Genomic DNA, 20,677 nt, shown 5'->3' with positions numbered 1-20,677 from the left:
AACTGCCGCATGGTATTACCATCACGAGTACGTGAGCCGCCAGTGGCGGCTCACGACTGGTAGATGGTACCGCCATCCTGAGTGCGCGAGCTCCTATCAGAAATTCGTTGCGCCGCCCTTGGGGGTAAAAAACGGTGAAAGCTAACGTACGAAACCAGAGGGCAGCACATGATGCGATCACACGGTCCTGCCCGTAAGCAATCTCCCAACTCATCTCTGCAGAGGGCACGTTTTTAGGAGACGTCGAAATTCATCGGTCTATCCTAACTAAATTGTCAATTGGTTGAGTGCAGTTGAGTGTGTAATGATATTTATACAGCAACGCGTCATGTAATTTAATCAAGTTAATATGGATTAATTGACGTCATTTGAATAGGCGTATTCTATGAAAAAATATTTAAACACTTGTGTAGGTACACCAGAGCGTATTTTCTGTTTATTTCGTATAATTGTATGAACTTTAGAAATTATATTTGATGTATTTTTAATGTGAACTATTCATTTTCACAGCAAACATGAGTGACTCAGAGGAAGGAGACACTCCAAAGGTGACTGGACCAGTCGATGATGCCTGGTCCCTGAAAATTCCAGAATTTAAACCGGAAGACAATCCACATCGGCTTTTGGAAGAGAGCTCATTTGCCACATTATTTCCAAAGTACAGAGAGCAGTATTTGAGAGAATGCTGGCCACTGGTGCAAAAAGCGCTAAACAAACATCATGTAAAAGCTGAATTAGATCTTTTAGAAGGCAGTATGTCTGTGAAAACGACAAGGAAAACATGGGACCCTTACATTATTTTAAAAGCACGGGACATGATAAAGTTGATGTCTAGATCTGTGCCCTTCGAGCAAGCCGTAAGGGTTCTTCAAGACGAGATCAGTGCCGACATTATAAAGATATCCTCCTTTGTAAGAAACAAAGAAAAGTTCATCAAAAGGCGGCAGAGGTTGATCGGACCTAACGGTTGCACGCTTAAGTCTATCGAATTGTTGACAAATTGTTACGTTTTAGTCCAGGGCCAAACAGTAGCTGCGTTAGGACCTTACAAAGGTTTACAACAAGTACGGCGAATCGTCGAGGACACTATAAAAAATATTCATCCAATTTATAATATCAAAGCCCTGATGATTAAGAGAGAACTTGCAAAAGACCCAAAATTGAAGAACGAAAACTGGGAACGATTCTTGCCTAAATTTAATAGTAAAACTGTTAGCAAGAGGAAGCAGCCAAAGAATAAGAAAGTTAAGAAGCCTTATACTCCATTCCCACCACCGCAACAGGAAAGTAAGCTGGATAAGCAATTAGCGTCAGGAGAATTCTTCTTGAAGGAGGAGCAGAAGAGGGCGAAGAGGAAAAAGGAACAAGAGGCGAGGCACGAAGAGGCATTGAAGAAAAGACAGGAAAAAAGAGCGCAGGCATTTGTTCCACCTGAAGAGAAAACCATTGAAGATACAGTGGAAAAGAAGAACGATGTTGACATTGATGAAATAAAAAAGAAGATTAAGAAAGGATTTAAGAGACGGAAAGTAGGATTAGCATAGAAGCTAGTAATAGCTACATCTGGTATTCTTGGAAACGTGGTGCATGCCGTGGACATTTATACGATAGTAGACTTTGTGAAGGGGTAAAGAAAGCGAAGTGGTGTTGATCTGTTGAATTTTATTAAAAAAACTTCCTACTAATCCTTTAAGTACTAGAATACCGTGTTCTTAAACGTAGATATTACGCTATTATTGTACATCGCAAAATCGAGGATGAAAGAAACCTAAGCCAAAATCGTGAGTGAGTTGCGACATCAAATCCTACCGTAAAGCTTGGCGATACTTTCGTGTACCACCAAAACTCAATTCAGAGTCATTAAGGAACGATAGTTCGCTTTGACTTCCTCTGTTGGATCTATCTTGAAATTTGACCATCAGAAGCTTCCCTTCAAAATGTACAGCATTCCTACTCTATTATAATATCGCGTTTCGATGAACAAATACAAAGTACAAAACCTTCAACCAGATACCTCGTGTTTTTCTGAATTGATGGTTTTCCTACTCTACGATATCCTGCCTCCGAGTCTAAGTCCAGAGTGCAGTATCCAGATACCGCGGAATTTCAGTACCAACGTGCGGATCAATTCTTTACGTCGATCAATTCAATCTACCTTTACAGTTTATGCTTACTGGAGTACGAATACCTCACCGTCATAACTTAATGTATTATTTACAACTGTAAGGTCAAGGCGATTAACACTAGTTACATGATTTTTGAGTGGCAGAAAGTTGTAACTGAAACTTAATAACAATGGAAAAGTGCTCTTTTAGTGAATCAAAATGTAAAAGTATCGATGCTGGTCGGAGTGATCAAAAGCCTGTGTACTTTCATGTAGTAATCGCCTTGGGTCGCTTCTTGGAAAGTATCATTACAAAAGAGAAGCTTAATTGTTAAGATATTTAAATTACGTTGCTTATTAGATTACAGTATATTACATACAGATAAGCTTACAGCTTTTATTGGTTTTGGAAGGAAGAATGAAGTAGCTGCCCAGAATTGATTTTTGGAAGAGGAGAGACAGCGAGATAGTCATTTCTGTTACATCATTTAACGTCAAATCAAATCACTTTTTTTATTGATATTTTTCTTTAGGACGTACGATGGTACATTTAATTATTTGTAAATCTGGATGACTGAAACATTAATATTGAAAAGTAGGCACAGGAAGGAAAACAGGAAAATTACAAAATCTTGAATTTCTAGTGATAAAATTGAATCACCGTCCAAGGATGGAGCAAAAGAAATATTGTTTATCAAGACTATTACTATTTAAGCAAGGATAAAAATTGGTTTTGGTTTGACATAGAATGACAATACTACAATTCCTCAAAATTTTGATCGGTTTGCTCAATAATCGTTAAATGTATCCTTTTCAGTGGAAAATTAATAGATTTAACCTATTTGAAGATTAAGGAAGTTCATTGAGTTGGGGAACAAGCAAATTTCATTTTGAAATTGAAAACGGTGGAATTTTGCCGGCATAGGAGGAAACATAACCTCTGATGTCAGTCGCTAAAAGTGTCTAGTACAATTTGCAATATTTTGAAAGACTTATAAATTTGTAAAAATAAATAAATCGTGATTAGAATGTGCATCGAATTCGATCAAATCGTTGAGCAGTTCAATCAAAAGTCCATGGATAAAATAGATAGAAAAGTGAGGAGCACAAGACAGGAGTGGAAAGTGAAACGTCAAGATTAAAAAGTAATTTAAAAAATGGTCAACTTCGATGGAAACTATTCCATGGAATTTTTTTTCTGTGCACTGGCATCATAAAATTATGAATGCCTGCAAGGAAATTTTGTCAAAATAGTTGCTCCTCGTTAAGAGGTTAAGGTGCTTACGAGTGTAATTAATAAACAATCGTTTTGTGCCCATTACTCAGTCGTAGACAAACTAACGAGCATTGGAAATAAAGTAGTCGTCTCTGACAAATCTGAGATCCACGTGACGGCCTATTGGATTACTCGCATGTTTAAGGGATAATCGTAATGCGTACCATTACAATTAATTTATAAAAATAAACCTCTGCGCGTAGTTCGTATCATGTGGCCGCAATTATAACGTTCGTCGTGTTGAAGCATCGAACACAGTTGCATCGATGATGTGAACTCTTGGAAGGTGAACATAATTAATTCGCACATCTTTCGTAACTTGACTATTGCACGTATTATGCATTCGAATGAGTATGCAATTCCTCGCAAACTTGTGGAAAAATAATTCCGGGAAGGAGTGGCTTTGAATGGCAGTTTTCGTCGACAGCTGCAAACTATCCCCTTAAATTATACGAAAGTACAGCAAAGTCTTCGCCCAGACTCGCGATATGTAAGAAGTGTGTTCTCAAATTCAAAGAAGCAAACCTGGACCATTCAAAACCGTACATTTGTGCTTGAAACGCATTTGCATTCGATCACTGTGATGTCGCAGACAATGGATTCGGATGGCTCTCTCGTTCTCTTGCTCGTGGGTTTACATAGGAGCTGGTAACAAGTTTCGATTTAGTTCCTTCGTTTTGCAGGTGAATACGGTCCGTAAGTTCCAGGATCTAGCTATTCTTAGAGTCCCCGAGGGAGGTCATGCTCTCAGGAGCTGTAAATATCCGACAGGACCCTCGAGGTCGAAAAGGGGGTCCTCAAAACTCGCCCAGAGAGTCGAGGGTCCTTCGGCGACGTCTTCGGCAAATACTTTCTGGAACCTCGAGAAAATAGGAAAAGAAAAAAAAACCTCCACAGGCTATCATGTTTTTTCTTCTTCATTGAATTAATCAATTCCGATTCGCGATTGGCGATTTACTGGGTAATCGAACCTCCAATCCTGCTAGATGCGGATCCTTAATCTATTAATAATCTCTCTCCTCCCGACGACAATTATATACTTTTAGCAAAAGCTTATCGGCTCGTCGATTCTTTGATCCACGATTAACGCTCCCCTTTCCCCGGTACGTCGTCACCATGGACTCGTAAAAAAAAAAAGAAAAAAAAAAACGCTGCATCCCCTTTATTAAGTTTACGCATTACCTTTATTAATCTCCTTGAATAATCTCCTGTCGTTTTTCAATCCCTTAATCTCACGTTATTACAACCCTTCCTCGCGGTGTCATCTCACCTTGCAATTACCTGCGGTCAATTCCACAGTTTCTTTGATTTCATAATCCCAGACCGGTACCTCCTCCCGAGACCGAGCATCGATTAATCAATTCCTTTAATCGGCAATTAACCATTCCATATTCCCATCTTAATCGTCGTTACATCCATTCCCTAGGTGTTGATACTTGATCTCTCTTTCATCGATAACATCCACGGCGAGTCAATTCCTCCTAGCGATTCCTTAGTTTTCAACCTCATCTCTTTGATGATTCCTCCGGCGATCCTTCGGATCTAGCGGAGATTAATTAATTCCCCTTCGGTAATCCCGAACACTTATCGGTGACTTCATACTTCTCAGGAGACCTTCCACGATCCGGTTATCTCGATCGCACCGATCGAGCTCGCCTCTTCGATCTCCATCGAGGATGCCTTCGAAGAGGCCGGACCCCAGGTCGCCCTGGACCAAGTCGGCGTTCCTGCCAGGAACGAGATTCAATTCCTTAATCCCCGATGAACCTCGGGTCGCGATAAACCACCACTTCCGGTGGCCACCACGATGACCAGCCGAGGAAAATCGGGACCTAGTGGGAATGGTTGTAGAGGTGCCACCTCTGGCTCTCCGCCGAGGAGTCGCACTTCTCGGCGGTGATACCGCGCTGGGCGTGATAACGCGAGTCCACGCAGACCGGGATTCTTGTGTGCCTGATAAGGCCCCCTTCGAGGTGTCGCCACTTCTGGTTCTCGCTTCCGTCGCAGATCTGCATCAGCAAGGTCGTCCCCTTCGCGTATACCGGAAGCGTCAGGCAAAGGTCGTGGTGCTTTATCAGCCCGTCCTTCGTCAGTCCCCATTCCTGAAGAGGGGAAAAAACGGAGATGATTAGATCTACTTACGTATATATTACAAAATACACGAAAGCCATAGGACTTTCGCGTGTCAACCGAATATTTCGTTCTTCGTATAAAAGTCTAAGTACTGCGTTATCCGTAAAATTATAGCTGTAGCAATATCAAGTTTATCATTTGAACTAAATGTTTTTTTTTTTTACGCAATACAAAAAACATTCACCCATGGAATTTTAGGATTGTTTTTCTCATATAAATACGAAAGGAAATGCATGCGAAAAATTCACTTACGGAATTTCGGAATATTATATATATACACGAAGAACAATGTATGAAAAAAAAATTCATCTACGGAATTGTAGAATATTTTCATATTTTATTTATATGTATAAATATGAGAGAAAGAAATTGTAAAATTCCGTAGATCAATTCTTCTCGGGATTAATTTGTCCTTGATTGCAGGTATCACCTGGTTGCCTCCCGTGTCGTGGCAAGGATAGAGGCCCACGTTGCCGTCCAGGAGATGGCCCATGCTGTCCAGGCAAGCCGATCCTTGCTTCAAGGACCCACCGGGTCCTCCCTCGCTCGTCGGGATCACCAGCTCCGGGTAGACGTTCTTCAGGTACCAGCTGAACGGCTTGCAGTACAGCTTTCGCTTCAGCTCCATCCTGTCCTGAATGCTGGAAAGGTGGAGGGAAAAGAAACCGATCAAGAGGGGCCTCGGATACCATACGTGGAGCCAATCGATCCATCGACGTCGTCCGATCGGATGGGAATCCAAATCTAATTTGAATCCGCCCCGAATCCGACCTGCGGTCACGCAAATGAGATTTCCTCGAGCGATCGGACTCCGATGGAATCGCATCGGCGCACGAAGGGACTTCTGTCGGGCCAATGTGATGCGAAACTTAATTTATAAAGAGCGAACTCCGGGTCGAGTATTTCGGGTCGCCAGGACTTCGGGAAGATACCAAAATCTCGGATGGAACGAAAGGTCCAGTCGCTTGGTCGATTTTTTATTCAAGTTCGTTCCCGGATCGTTCTACTCATGATGTTCTCCGAAAAGTCATTTTCTATATGTACGTCGAAACGTCAGAAAATTTGTAAAACCTTATTTCTTTTTTTTCAAACTGGCCGTATCGAGTCATTTCAGTTTGGAGAAAAGCTTGGAGAACGAAATCTATATCTATGAATTTTATCAACTACTTGAAACTATTATATCGCTCGTTCTCCCGGCGATAAACTAGTATTATACATTGGGATGTAGACGTATAAAGTCACGTATTAAAATTCAGGTATATATCTTTTTCTTTTTTTTTTTTTAATGCAGACAATCAGTTTCCGCCGCGACCGTAAAATTTCACTGGGTGGTGCCGATAAAAATAATGGGGGGTTTAATGAAAATGGGAAAGTGGAGAAAAAGAGGATCCTTACTTTCCGTAGGGAATATTCCGAGCCAAGGGCACCGCGTTGTAGTAAAATTGTTTGTAGTCGTCCATCCAGACCTCGGCGGCTCTGCGAGTGTTTCGCGCGAAAACGTTCCCACTTCCGCCAGGAAATGAGTAAGGGTGTCGTTTCCGGAAGACGTGGCCCACCCGGGAGCAGGGGATGATCTCCAGGCTCCCACCGCACTGCCAGACTCGAAATGAAATCTCTGAAAAGTAATGCCTCGTTGAAAGCTCTCCTCGGTTTCTCCCCCTTTCTTCGTTTCCGTTATCACCGGATATCGAGGTACCTAAGATTTTAATTCTCCTATTTAATAACTAGGCTGTAATTTCTTTAATCCTCCATTTCGGCAAGGTTAAAGAGTGATTATAAATAATTTACCCAGATTCTCGCCGCCCCAGACGTCCATCTGCGTATCGTACTTCCCGAGCTTCTCGAAGTAGGACTTGGCGATGACGAAGAGGCCACCGGCGATCATGGGAGTCCTGATAGCCTGAGTTGGATCCTTCTGACGAGCCTGACGTTCCACCTGACTCAGGTATTCCCACTTGAAGACGAGGCTCCAGTCGAAGCCACCCCTCAGGTCGGCGGAGGCTCCTGCGAGGAAGAGGCGATTAGAGATAAAGGCCTGAGATTAAAGTAACGATTCACTCACCTATGTACTGGAAATTGTCCATGCTGATTACGTCGATCACAGGACACACCACCCTGGTGGGGTCCTCGGCGACCCTTTCCAGGAGTGGCTCCAACCAGTCTACGTTGCACTCGCAGTGCGAGTCCAGGAAAGTGAGGACACTCGCAGTCGCAGCATCCGCACCTCTGACCCTGGACCTCATCAGCCCCTCCCTTTTCTCGTTCCTGATGACCCGGACCTTATGGATCCTCGACAGCTCCTCGCCGTCCTCGGCTAAGGTGATAAGAAAGGAAATCATTTATCTCTTTCATAGATATACAAACCGAATTAATGAGCGGTCTCCTTACGATGGTCGCTGAAGTCGTCCACGAGGATGATCTCTTTGATGAGGTGTTCCGGACTTCTGTTGAGGACGCTGGAAGAGAAGAGGTAGATGAAGAGACGGATCCTCTGGATAGTCGAGAGAAGGCTTCTGCGGGGAAAAATCGAGGGAGGGAAAAAATTGGGATTAAGGGACGAAGAAAGAGGAGGAAAAAATGGCAGGATTTTGAAATCATTTCAGGATGAGGTCGAGGTGGAACGAATGTATTCATGTCGGGTCTGAGAAGAGGAAAACGGATGACTCGGGGAGGATCTTGTAGGCTGGGGGATATTTAAGCCGTGATGGGCAGGGGGAGATATCCAGGGGAGGCTGCGAGGGGTCAGGACCGAGTAATGGCGGCTTCCCTCGACCGACGAAGGAATGGCGATTAGAAAATTCCATCGGCTGACATCGATCGGTCGAGGTGCCAGCTTGGGAAACCGAGGAGGAAGAATTTTATACGATTTTCCGGAGATTCCGCATCGCCAGCCTCGGCGGCTCCGAAAACTACGCGCCAGGACGCGGAGGGTTCCCTCCTTCGGGGGCGTCCGAATCGATACCCTCGAGAGATATCGAAAAAAGTCTCCGACAAAAGTTCCGTATCTCAGGGCACTCTATAACTTTTGTTTGAAACGTTTTCGCGTATCGTGAACTATTGGACCGGAATATCGCGGGTTCCTTCGACTTGCGACTTTGAATCGTACCTATTGTTATTGATTATTTTATATCGCAGATCACGTTGTTAAATCGTATGTCCATATCGGCGTATTTAGAAGAGTAATGTCTTGATTGTGTCGGCGATCCATCCGGCGAGTAGAGTTAATTGAAAGTGAGAAACTACCTCGAGGATTGTTCGAGGAAAGTTGGCAAGCGTGTAAGAGGGGAGGATTTTCCGATTCGTATTTCACCCGAGGAGAGGAGGGGAAGAAAGGAAACGAGGAAAAGGGGAAAATACTCGTCCCCTTCGCGAGGGCTCCCTCGAATTTCCGCAGCGAAGTGCATCGCGGAATCCATAGCTCTTAGCTCTTGCCTCTCGAGTCCGATTTCCGACCACGACATTATGAAATTTAAAAGGTTCAAATAATCAGAGCAAAAAAATCATCGCGCCGCTCGCAAAGTGCGACAGAAATGCAATTTAAATTGTTAAAATAATCAGTCCAAAAAAATCGTCACGCCACTCGCAAAGTGCGAGAAAAATGAGATCTACAAGGTCGAAGTAATCACTCCAAAAAGTGGTCGCACTCATTAAATGCGACGTTAAAAATCCAAGGGGAAAATTCAATGTTCCAATTAATCGTTTAATATTTTAGGGGAGGAGCGAACGTGCACGAGGACCGAGGAAACAATTGTCGGAGAAAATGGAAAATGGCGGAGGAGACTGAAATTTACCTCACGACCGTGCGAAGCAACGTTGAGCGGGCCTCGTTATGGAAAGTAATGATCACCGATGTCGGGGGTAAATCCTGCCTCCATTGCTTCATGCGGCACCTGAAACGCAAGTAAAAACGACCGTTCAGGTTCGTTCGCGTTTCCGATGTGCGTCCGGGACACTCGGACGAGCCCCGCAAAGTTCCGATAATTGTTCATTCCGAATGGGTGCATCCACCCGGGGGTGTGAGCAAGGTGTACTTAACTGACAATTATTGGGCCCCTCGAGCCGAGTAAGCTCACCTTTCTCCTCGGCTCGATTAATTGAATTTAAATTATACGGAACGCCGTTTGCAGTCTCGTGCTCCGATGAATTAACACGGGTCAAATAAATTAATATAAATATGTGCGTGGGTGGGCGAACAAAAAGTGCTAAACTTTGTAACAAAACTTCACCCTGTGGATACGACTCGTAACAGGGTAAAAACAATTTTCTTTTTTCTTTTTAATTTCATCTTAAACCACCGTCATAATTCCAGTCACGTGTATATTATATTTTAGCATATGATTATAATTATGGCTCGTAATTATTGGAGATGTCTTTTATAAATAACTCGTCATTATTGACGAATGATCCGATGAATTAACACGGGTCAAATAAATTAATATAAATATGTGCGTGGGTGGGCGAACAAAAAGTGCTAAACTTTGTAACAAAACTTCACCCTGCTCCAAATAAATGGATACAACTCGTAACAGGGTAAAAACAATTTTCTTTTTTCTTTTTAATTTCATCTTAAACCACCGTCATAACTCCAGACACGTGTATATTATATTTTAGCATATGATTATAATTATGGCTCGTAATTATTGGAGATGTCTTTTATAAATAACTCGTCATTATTATTAGGAAGTCCGGTTCGTGGAGGATCGGGCGCTGGTTCGTTTCTAGGGGTGTTATCTCTTATCGGTCATGCCCCGCACATTTTCGCCCCACCTTCGCGATATCGGCGCGCGGCATCGCGACGCCGGCTCATACGTCGTTCATAAATAATGTCATCCGTTTACAGGCGGCGTCGGGGGCATGTGTCGCCGGCATGTTTCGCCCGTTTTGTCGGGGAGGCGGCACGAGCCCCCGGCAATGGCCTCAAAGTCGATATTCTAAGATATTTATGCGAGGTCGCGGAAGGTTGGCCCCGGTTCGGTGAACGCGACCTACCCCAAGGGTTGTGGGTGGGTGGGAGGTGGATGGTGGGTGGTTGTAGGTGATGGGAGGTGGTTGGTGGGTGGTTGTAGGTGATGGCTGGTGGATGGTAGTGGGTGGCGGTGGGTGGTGGATGGCTATGGGTGGGTGGGGGATAGCGATGGGTGGGTGGCGGTAGTGGGCGACTGCACTTCCGGGCCAGGGGGCGGCCGCGTGAAAAAAGGGAGAGCACATAAACGTGGCTAGACGGCGGAACGATCCCAATATGTCAACCCTCCTGAATTTCCTCCTTCCCGAGATAAACTCGCGGGACGTGCGTGGAATGCACTTCGGAATGCACCGGGAATGCACCCGGGTGGCTGCATCGTGAATGCATATCGGCGAATTCGCGGCCGGGGTCGCGTCGATTGGCTCCGAGGTGCCTTTCCTTTAGGGCGGTTTCTCTTCGAGATGCTAGAACGAAAATCTCGTAAAAACTTCCCCCCAAAAAATTGTCACCCTCGTTGCGCACTTTGCACCGCCCCGAGTACCCAAAACATGACTCTTCATGAATTACAGACGATCCCCCGATTTTCCGCCAGCCTCCAGACATTCCGCCTAAGTCTAGCGACCCGTCGAGTGCGTTTTCATGTGATGCCGATTCCGCGCCGGATTAAACCGTGCCCGGTGCATGCACCTCCGTGCACCTACGTTCACGCATACTCGGAACGAGGATGCGAGTGCACCATTCGTGCACGCGTATGTTCACGCGCAAGGCGCATCGGACACGAGCAAGTGCACCATTCATGAGCGTGTACCTTTATGCGCACCACGCATCGTGGACGAGTAGACGTGGTCCATGTGCACACGCATGGCCAGATGCACTTTGCACGCACAGGCGTGCCGATACAAGGCTCGACCCCCCACCGGGGCCATTTGCCGGATCAGTTTTACCGGTCGGGGCTAAAACCGAATTGCAGTTCCGAATTAAACGCGGCCGGATGATCCGTCTCGTTTCGATGCACTTTGCTCGCTTTCCGCTGCACCTGCCACAAGAAGCCTCGAGAGCGCCGAAAAAAAGTGCATCGCCCTGGCGCTCTCGTGCGAACTCGTGGGTGAAATCGTCTCTTGCACCTGTGCGAGCGCTAGGGGATGCTTTTCGCTCCCCTTTTCCTCGTTTCGAAAATTTCGAGAAGATTTTTGGCCTTTTTTATTCCTTCTTTAGAGAACCCTTGCACGTACATGGGTGATAAGGGATGCATTTCGATCCCCTTTTCCTCGTTTCGATATTTTTTTTGGGAGTTTCTACATTTTTTTCTTAGAGACCCCTTGCACCTGCACAAATTCTAGGGAACGAATTTTGTTCCCTTTTCCTCGCTTTGAGTATATTTTTGGCATTTTTTTTTTTTTCGAGAGAGAGGGAGGAAAGGAAAAGGCTCGAATTCCTGGGCATCGGGACACGTCGACGCGTACTCGAACGTTGATTAATTACCGATCGCGTTTCGCGTCACCGCCGCGAGTCAAGATTGATGAGGCGAATTGCGTTTCGCCGGCTGTTTATTCGCCTGCCAATTATCTCGGTTCGCCTTCCATCCCGCTCGATATTCCTCGTCCGAATGCATGGATGATCGATCGGTCCTCGCCCTGTCGCGAACGGCTTCGGATTATCTCTCGCGGGATAATTACGACCAGACCGAAACGAGTTTAAAGGGCCGGATTTATAAAGGGACATCATTTAAATGTCAGGTTTAAAGGGACCCGACGTAAACACGTTCCGTCCAAAGGTCCGATTAAAAAAATATGTCGAATTAAAAATCCCAGCTTAGGACATCGAATTTAAATGTCAGGTTTAAAGGGACCCGACGTAAACACGTTCCGTCTAAAGGTCCGATTAAAAAAATATGTCGAATTAAAAATCCCAGCTCAGGACATCAAACTGGGATATCCAGCTTGTAGGTCGATTTTCAAGTTTCCGGTTTTAAGGTCCCGCGCAAAATTTCTCCGAATGATTTTGCAAAACCGCTCGATTTTTGCAGATTCGCGACGCCTCGTTTCTCTCCGGTTCAGCTTTCTAATTGCACTTTAATGCCTCTACCGGTCCCGTTCGGAACAGGAAGAAATTGGGAATGTTATACCCTCTCGAGGCACCTCCAGGTGCATCGAAGTACACCTCGCGAGATTTACTGCGTAAATAAAAAAACAAAGAGTTTTGAACTTATTTCACCCGCCTGATGACGTCTCGCGGCGCTCTTCCTTTTGGCGGGGAAATTCGGCCAAAGTGCACTCGTATAAGAGCGGTTCTCCTCCAAAAGCGATCGTAGATTAGCTCGAGACGCCCCGGGAATTTCGGACGCGTTTCTTTGGCTGCGTTCCCGGGGAGAATGCATTGAAACGCGGGGACAAAAGTGCTGGAAATGAATGGCCAGGGGAAGGTGCGCATGTTCGGCCGGACGAGGAGGTCTCGAGAAGGATGGATCCTCTCTGATTTCCCACGGATTGTATTGTATAATCGGGAAAGAATGAAAACATATCCATCTCTCGACGTGACAAACGATTTCTCGCTTAGAAACACTGTAAAAAGCGTCGCCGTCTTGAGAAGCGCCGCCATCTTGGCGAACGCCGCCATCTTGGTGAACGCTTTCGAAATCATGAAAAACGCGCCGTAATACGTAAATTTGCCAAAATTAGACTTGACTTCTTAATCGTCGTTCCGATTAAATGACAAGGTGAACAAAAAATCAACCACATAATAGGGGGTCAATGAAGGGAATAAAAATGGAGGTGCATTCATTTCGGATAATTGATATTAGAGAGAAGCCCCCGAAAAAGGGGGATCGTTAAATGTGGAGAATCGATATTTTTGGAAATAAAGGTTGGATATTATTAAGCAGGGAGGGGTAATGTTAGGAAGGGGATACCTATTCAGCAGCTGGCTCGCGATTTTTATTCCTCCCATTGTTTCACGGCGAGAATAAATTCTCTCTACCTCTCTAATGGCAGTTCGATAAAGTCGATCGCGATACCTATCGAACGCACTCTCTCGAATCGCTCGACTTCCGCAGCCGCATAAAATATTCGAGTGGCACGATTTGCGTTGGACACGTCCCACTTGTGCGTACAGAGTTATATATATATATATATATATATATGTGAATATAAATGCACATGTATATTATAATATATACGTATAGGCGTATACACGTATAAGTCGTCTTCAACTGCGGGAAATTCGATGGATTATGAATCGCCACCCGAACGAGAAATTACGAGCCCGCGGGATACTCGTCCTCTCGTCCTGGATTTATGGGAACGTTCTGGAACGCTCGAAGACATTGAAAAAAAAAAAGTCACATTTTTCTATCGACACGGAAGTTTGTCCTGTCCAGAGCGACGTCACTAAAATGTGACTTCCGCCGGCCACGTACTTTTCCGATTTTTCGCTGTCCCTTTTTTCTCAAATACGTGGACCTCGGATGTTGCGAAATTCAATTTTCGGGCCAGAGAGAGTAATGGTAAAAAGAAAATGGGATTGAAAAAATTATCGTGTATCTATCACGTCGAGCAGCGAAGAGGCTGGAGAATTTCTGGAATACTTTCCAGGAATCGAGCACCGTTAAGTTGTTAATAAAAGAAATTCGAAAGTATCAGGGGATTCGTCGGTGGTCCTGGCAGGTCAATTCCGGCCAGAGGAGGAGAAATTCCTGGATTCTTCGAGGACTCGATGTGCATCCGTGTATTTATCCGGCCGAGGAGAGCGCAGCGTCCAAAATGGAAGGCAGTAAAATTCCTGGAATACTTTCCAGGAATCGAGCACCGTTAAGTTGTTAATAAAAGAAATCTTCAACTATCAGGGGATTCGTCGGTGGTCCTGGCAGGTCAATTCCGGCCAGAGGAGGAGAAATTCTTGGATTCATCGAGGACTCGATGTGCATCCGGGTATTTATCCGGCCGAGGAGAGCGCAGCGTCCAAAATGGAAGGCGGCAAAATTCCTGGAATACTTTCCAGGATTCGAGCACCGTTAAATTGTTAATAAAAGGAATCCGAAATTATCAGGGAATTCGTCGGTGGTCCTGGCAGGTCAATTCCGGCCAGAGGAGGAGAAATTCCCGGATTCTTCGAGGACTCGGTGCACAGGGGGTATTTATCTCGTCGAGGAGCGCGCAGCATCCAAAGGGAGAAGATTTCGTGCGGAGGAGGTTTAATGGGCGCTAAACTCCCGGAAGGGAAAGGAGGGTTTCCCCAATTGTGCGGAAAGGAAATACCGGGAATCACGGGAACAGGGAAAATCGACCGATCCGGGAAATCGGGAGGCGGGTGGCCAAGTCGGGACCCCGAGAGCAAAGGGGGAGAAAAATCGATTTCGGCCGAGAGGAAGGCTCGTACCCATGAATACAAAAGTCGAAGCTATAATTTATAGGAGCATTATTTCGCCGACACGCGAAAATACCGGGACACGTATCGATCCCCCTTTCGCCCCTCCCTTGCCCTCGTATATCAGAAGGAGCTCTGGAAGCGACATCCTTTTGTTTACCGAGCCTCCGCGTAAATACCGCCACGACTAAATCTACCTATACCACTCGCGGCTTCACTTAACCCCCGAAATCCCTCGGGATGCACCCCGGGATGCAAGCCGAGGGCTGACTTCATCCCGAGAAAGGGTGGCGAAACAGAAAGAACTCCCCATTGGTCGCTAGGATTTTTTTTTTTCCCCTCTAAATTGCAACATTTACTTAACAGCTAAAAAAAACCCAATGCAATTGTTCAATCTCCCAATTCCCCTGATTTTCTTTTTACGCTTTTTTTTTATTTGTTTACTGACTCACAATTTTACTTCTTAAATATTCTGGCATAAATTTAAAAATGTCCTTTATTCCCAAATTATTTTGGTGTTGAATTTCAAGGATTTAATAATTCTTTTAGGTTATGGCTGGCTGGGGGCTCGTTTAAATACCTGGACCATTATCAGTGAACAAGGAATAGAATCCAGATTCCACATCCGACCGGAGTTTGAGGATCGCGCATTGTGCTGCAAAGTCCGACAGGGGCTGCGGAGGAATCGCATGCGTTTCCGCGTTATGGCAGCGGGCCTGGGTCCTGCAAACATTTGAGTTGGCAGGTTCGGACTTTGGGTTAGGGCGGGTCAGGGACTTTTGTTTATACGGAGCAATCCGGTTGGCCCACTTTACCGCAGATATTGAACGTGGGGTAAATCTGCCCGCAAATCCTTCAACACTTCGTCACCCCCCGTCGCCCTTGCTCCATCGATCCCTCTCATCTCATCCTTCTCATTTGCATAAATTTTGTTCACGTTACATACCATACCTCTCGACAGCGCGGTAGTCCGATCAATACCCGATAATTAAGAGTCTTTATCCCGAGAAATTTTATATATTTATAGATGCCGAAAGAATTGACGAAACATTTTCGGCGATTTTTATTTACATTTATTCTCAACGCTGTCTTTTACATAGGTTTCGTTCACATTATGTGCCGTACCTCTCTATAGCGCGGTGTTTTTATTAATTACTGATAATCAAACGAGTTTATCTAGGTACATTTCGTATGTTTGCAGGGGTTGCAGAACTTCATGGAGTACTTTCGGCAATTTCCCTTTAGGTGTTACTCTCGGCGTTATCTATTACATGAATTTCATTCACATTATTTTTCGGCTGCCTCGTCGGAAATTTTTGGGCTTCCCTTCTCGAATTTCGGTTAACTGGATTATCGCTCCCAGTGAGAAGATTTTCCCTCCCAGGGGGGAACTCCTCGTTATTTTCCGCGGGAAAAATCTCGCCCCAACTACGCGGCGGGACAATCATTTCTTAATAGCGTTCTTCCCTGTCACGTCGCGCGAGTGACAACGAAAAAGGGCCTCGTTAGGACGTTATCACGAGGCGTGACGTCGGCGACAACACCGCGACTCCCGAGGGACGAGTGCAACTTGCAAATCGCACAAAGTTGCGAATCAGCGGCGATAATTATCGTCAGCTTCCGTACATTGTGTACCGCAGGCTGTCTTAAGGTGATGTGAAAGTGGCGTCGAAGAGGTTTTGTATATAAAACTTTCCTCTCAATTCGGTTCACCGAATAGCATGAAAAACTTTACAACGTGAATAGGGAGACTATAAGGAAGGTCCTGAAACTCATGAAATTTCAATTCTTTTCAAATTTCGTTATAGGTATTTTAAAAATAGTTTATAAAAAAAAATGAAATTTCCCGAGTTTCAGGACCTACTTTAGGGTCTCCATATTCACGTTTTAAAGTATGAAACGATTTAAGACACCCAGTTTGTAGAAAAGTTTTATGAACAATTGAGCTTTCGGATGCCGCTTTCACATCCCCTTAATTGCTGGATGAAACCGAGTCGCGATAACGATTGCGCTTATCAATGAAACAAGGAACACCGCTGAAAGATACACGCTGAACGGATAGAAAAGTTCTCGTTGAATTTTCTTCCAAACCAGATTTCTTCGATTTCTTTTCCAATATTCTTGCACACCATCCCTCACGTCGGAATTCCGAGAGTCGAAAAATTCCGGGATACAAAGATAGCGGATGAAAATTCATAAAAATCTGCGAGAATGTATTCTTCGAAGTTTCGATTTTAGTTTCAAAGTAGGAACTCGATTATGGGTATTTTTGAGGGAAACGGCGCGAGGGGTGGGTGGATTTGCGGTTTTCGGACCTTTCGGGCGATTTGGCCCTTAATTTCGCAACTTGGCCTCTAATTTCCCAAGTTGGCAATTAATTTCGCAACCTGGTCAAACAGTACTCGCGATTTTCCGCGGCTTTACTCGTGACGAACTTGACGGCTGCCATGTTAGGGCTTTTGACGGCGGCCGGCCATTCCCTGGGGGAATATCGGCGATCCCGATATATCGGGAACGCAACAATTGGAATCCGGACCCCTCGAATACCGGCCCTGGGAATGTGAATATTTAACGATGCACCGGATGCCCCGCAGGATGCACCGATTTCCCGCGCTTTGTCTTCCCCTCGGGCGCGTTTTCGGGGCGGAATTTCAAAACGCGATCCGGGAATTCATTCGACGGGCGAAAGGGCGCGATTGTAATTATTACGAATCTTTCCTTAAGAAAGAACCTAGAAAGGATCCGTGACAAATTATTGTACATTTTTTTACACGGTGTTTTTCATTTTTTAAAGCAAGAAGCGAGAGGGTGCTCTCCCAATTTTTGCAGGAATTCATTTCAAGGAGGAGACGAGAGGGAAAGTTGGAAGGCGACCTTTTTTCGGGGGGTCAAAAGGGGCAGGACTAAACGTCGAGGAAAAAGGAGCAAGATCTCCCTTCCTTTTCCTCTGCGTTTTCATTCCCAGGAGTCCCGGGTGCAGGGCATAACTCCCGGGGGAATTGCATCTGCTTAAGAGCGCCCGTTCCGGGTGCATTTCTATTTTACCCGCAATTTCGGCCATTCCGGGGAACGCGGGGGGAAGGCGATGGAATTTAAAATCTAATTTCGCATAAGTTTTTGAAAGCCCGCCCCCCTCCTTCCTCCTTCTCCCGTTTCTCGCAGTTTCAGCCCCTGTCCGCAAATTTCACCCCCGCGACCACGACCCCTTAAATTTCTCCCTTAATTCCTTACCTTTAGGGAAAATTGGAAAATTTCGCCTTTCCGCCTTTCCGATGACCTGTCGCATTTCCTTCCTCTCCTTCCCATCTCATTCTCGGCGTATTCTATTTCTCTCTTTTTCGCCTCCGAAGACCCTCTCGCGAGAATCATTTCGGTTTCCGATGGCCTTTCACATTTCCTTCCGTTCTTTTCCATCCCACTCCCAGGGTATTATTTTTTTCTCATCTCCTTCAGAGATTCCGAAGGATTCCCACCGGCCTTCGCTTTCGAAAGCGAGCCATTGGTGAGAGGAAAGGAAAAGTGCGGAGCACCTAAGTGCTCTAAGTCGATTTACGAGAGTAGGCACGGTGACCGCGATTACCTCTGCATGCGAGCGGTGAAAGGGGAGGATGAAAGGTCGAGATGTTAGGAGGATCGCAAAAAAGGAAACGGCGAGAAAGAGAGAGGGAACGAGAGAGACGAGGCGCGCCAGCTTCGCCGCTCCCTTCGAGCTCGGGATAGGAGAATGAAAAAAGAAAAAGGAAGAAAAAAAAAAGAACCAATTACCGAACTTCCCCCCACTTTACGTAATTTCCATTAACCGGCAGGTTCTTATCACCTTTCTCTCTTATCACTTTTTTACCCTGACACCTTTTCTCTCTCCCCGTGCACAAGTAAATTGGAGATTCTCGAGATTTCTCCCGGAAGCTCGATCCTCTTTTGACGGAAGTTTTTCCTTTTTCTTCGACTTTTTCAAAGGGTTATCGAGGCCTTTTCAGAGGGAAAGGAAAAATTGGATCATGTGTATCAAATTTTCTTTATGTCTGTGTGCATATATCGCGAGGAGAATGTGCACTGACCGCGATTATCAGCGCGGTGAAAGGGGAGGATGAAAGGTCGATCGGGATGCTGGGATGGACCGCGAAGGAAGGAGAAAAAGACAGAAATGGAGGTGCTGCAAACCAGATGCATCGCTGCATCCGTGCTGCACCGGGTCAGGTTTCACGTGAGATCGAGGAGAAAATGATCCGAGAACGCGGTACGCAATTGCGTGAGCGAACGTTCCCAGAGAAATTTCTCACGCATAATTCGAGGAGAGATTTCTCATTAAGTTAGCAAAGGATAAATAAAATAATCGGTACGTCCGAAATATCATGAGAAGTAGTGCGACTACTTTGAAATATCACCGTCAATTTTCATGCCATCTTTTTTAAATGTCAAGTCTACTTCCCTCGAGAAGGATATAAAATTGGCAATTCCGAAATATCGTAACAAAATAGTGCGACTTTTTCCACATTTCATCGTCAAGTTTGTGCCAGTTTTGTTTTTAAATGTCAGAGGACGAGGAAACGATTTAACGATTTTTTAAATTTTGTTATCAATTTCCTTGTCGAAAGTTTTGCAGGACAAGGGGGGAAAAAAATGATTCGGAGGAGCCAGGAGTAAAAATTGACTCGATGCCATTTGGAAGTCTCAACTCAGGCGCAGCCAAGCCGACTTCCCTCGAAAAGGTGGCAAGAGATTTGTGACAAATTTCAATGTAAATTTGGCTACCGAGCAGTGCGGTCGGTGAGGGAATACATGAATACGATATGAGGCGATACGTTACCAGGGAAGGAGGGCAGAAGGATTGTCAAGGAGCAGGAAAGGAAGGAAGAGAAAGAGCCCGACTTTCCCTGGGATCGAGGAAACGAGCTCCCGTTTAATCGAGGTCGGGTTATCACGGATGTCATTTTCCCCCGGCGAGTCTTAAAACCAATATTCATAAAGAAAGCCATTCATAAAGAAAGCCTCAAACGGCCCCAAATTAAGTTTCACTCGCCCAATCGTTTACCTCATTCCCCGAAGCTGCACATTTTTTGGCCGATAACAATTTCCGGGGCAAAGTGAAGCCGATTGTGAAATACGGCGTAATTATCAGTAAATAAATTCCAGTAATCGAGGGGCCACCAAGTCGAACGGCGATAATCGATAATTCCGCAGTCCAGTGGAACCGATCGGCAGGCCGATAATTCGGATTGTTATCGGAGCCCACCGCAGCTCAGAAATCAAATTAAAAAGCTGAGCCGTCAATGTCTCGTTTTACGAAAGGGTCGCTCTACAATATATACATCAAAGTGTGAAAATATTAATTAAAATGACCCTTACACATTTTCCGGCCAAAGAGATCCGGGAAGAGTGCCAAAAATGGCGAGGGGGTGCAGAAATTTTGGAGGGGAAAATATTCGATCCGGGGGAAAAAGCGTAGCTTTTATCTCCCGACTCTCGTCGGGAGTTTCGACGATATCGGGGAAGGGGAATTAATTTTTCCCTCCATTTTTCGGAGCTCGCCCTCGACCACGGGCCGGGGAAACAAGTGGAGAAATTATCCCGGTCCGGGGCTGAAACGAAAAATAGGGGTGGCTGGTAAAAAAAGGAAATGGGGAAAAAGTAAAAAGAAGAAAAAAAAAAAGATGTCTCGCCGCTTTACAAAAGACGGACCTCCATAATGCGGTGGCAGCTGCGCTCGTTAAATATTCACGAAGAGACCGGGATGCGACGCGGATGGAAAAAAGGGGTTGAGGGTGAGGGGGAACTTTTTGATTTTCCGCGATTCATGTATTATTCAAGGAAAAAGGAAGGCTCGACCTCCGACCCGAGC

At 45.3% G+C, this 20,677-nt stretch overlaps 2 protein-coding genes across 2 annotated transcripts in view; one reads left to right on the top strand and one right to left on the bottom strand.

Moving 5' to 3' along the window:
- Positions 1–186: 186 nt before the first annotated feature.
- On the top strand, positions 187–2,011 carry LOC105694852 (KRR1 small subunit processome component homolog). The gene is made up of 2 exons (XM_012415933.2): positions 187–409; positions 511–2,011. The coding sequence occupies exon 2, from the start codon at positions 516–518 to the stop codon at positions 1,542–1,544; it is 1,029 nt and encodes a 342-aa protein (XP_012271356.1). The 5' UTR covers positions 187–409; positions 511–515; the 3' UTR covers positions 1,545–2,011.
- LOC105694851 (polypeptide N-acetylgalactosaminyltransferase 2) overlaps positions 1,648–20,677 on the bottom strand; it is an 89,081-nt gene continuing 70,051 nt past the window's right edge. The window contains exons 4-10 of the mRNA XM_012415932.1: positions 9,305–9,403; positions 7,902–7,969; positions 7,576–7,827; positions 7,302–7,517; positions 6,909–7,128; positions 5,944–6,154; positions 1,648–5,482 (exon numbers count right to left, since the gene is read on the bottom strand). Coding sequence (XP_012271355.1) covers positions 5,213–5,482; positions 5,944–6,154; positions 6,909–7,128; positions 7,302–7,517; positions 7,576–7,827; positions 7,902–7,969; positions 9,305–9,403 — 1,336 coding nt within the window. The 3' untranslated portion in view covers positions 1,648–5,212. The remainder of the gene's footprint in view (positions 5,483–5,943; positions 6,155–6,908; positions 7,129–7,301; positions 7,518–7,575; positions 7,828–7,901; positions 7,970–9,304; positions 9,404–20,677) is intronic.

Source organism: Orussus abietinus, unplaced genomic scaffold (assembly GCF_000612105.2).
Source record: "Orussus abietinus isolate OABI.00-Male unplaced genomic scaffold, Oabi_2.0 scaffold310, whole genome shotgun sequence".
Taxonomy (NCBI): Eukaryota; Metazoa; Arthropoda; class Insecta; order Hymenoptera; family Orussidae; genus Orussus; species Orussus abietinus.
This window is presented reverse-complemented; position numbering and strand designations above follow the sequence as displayed.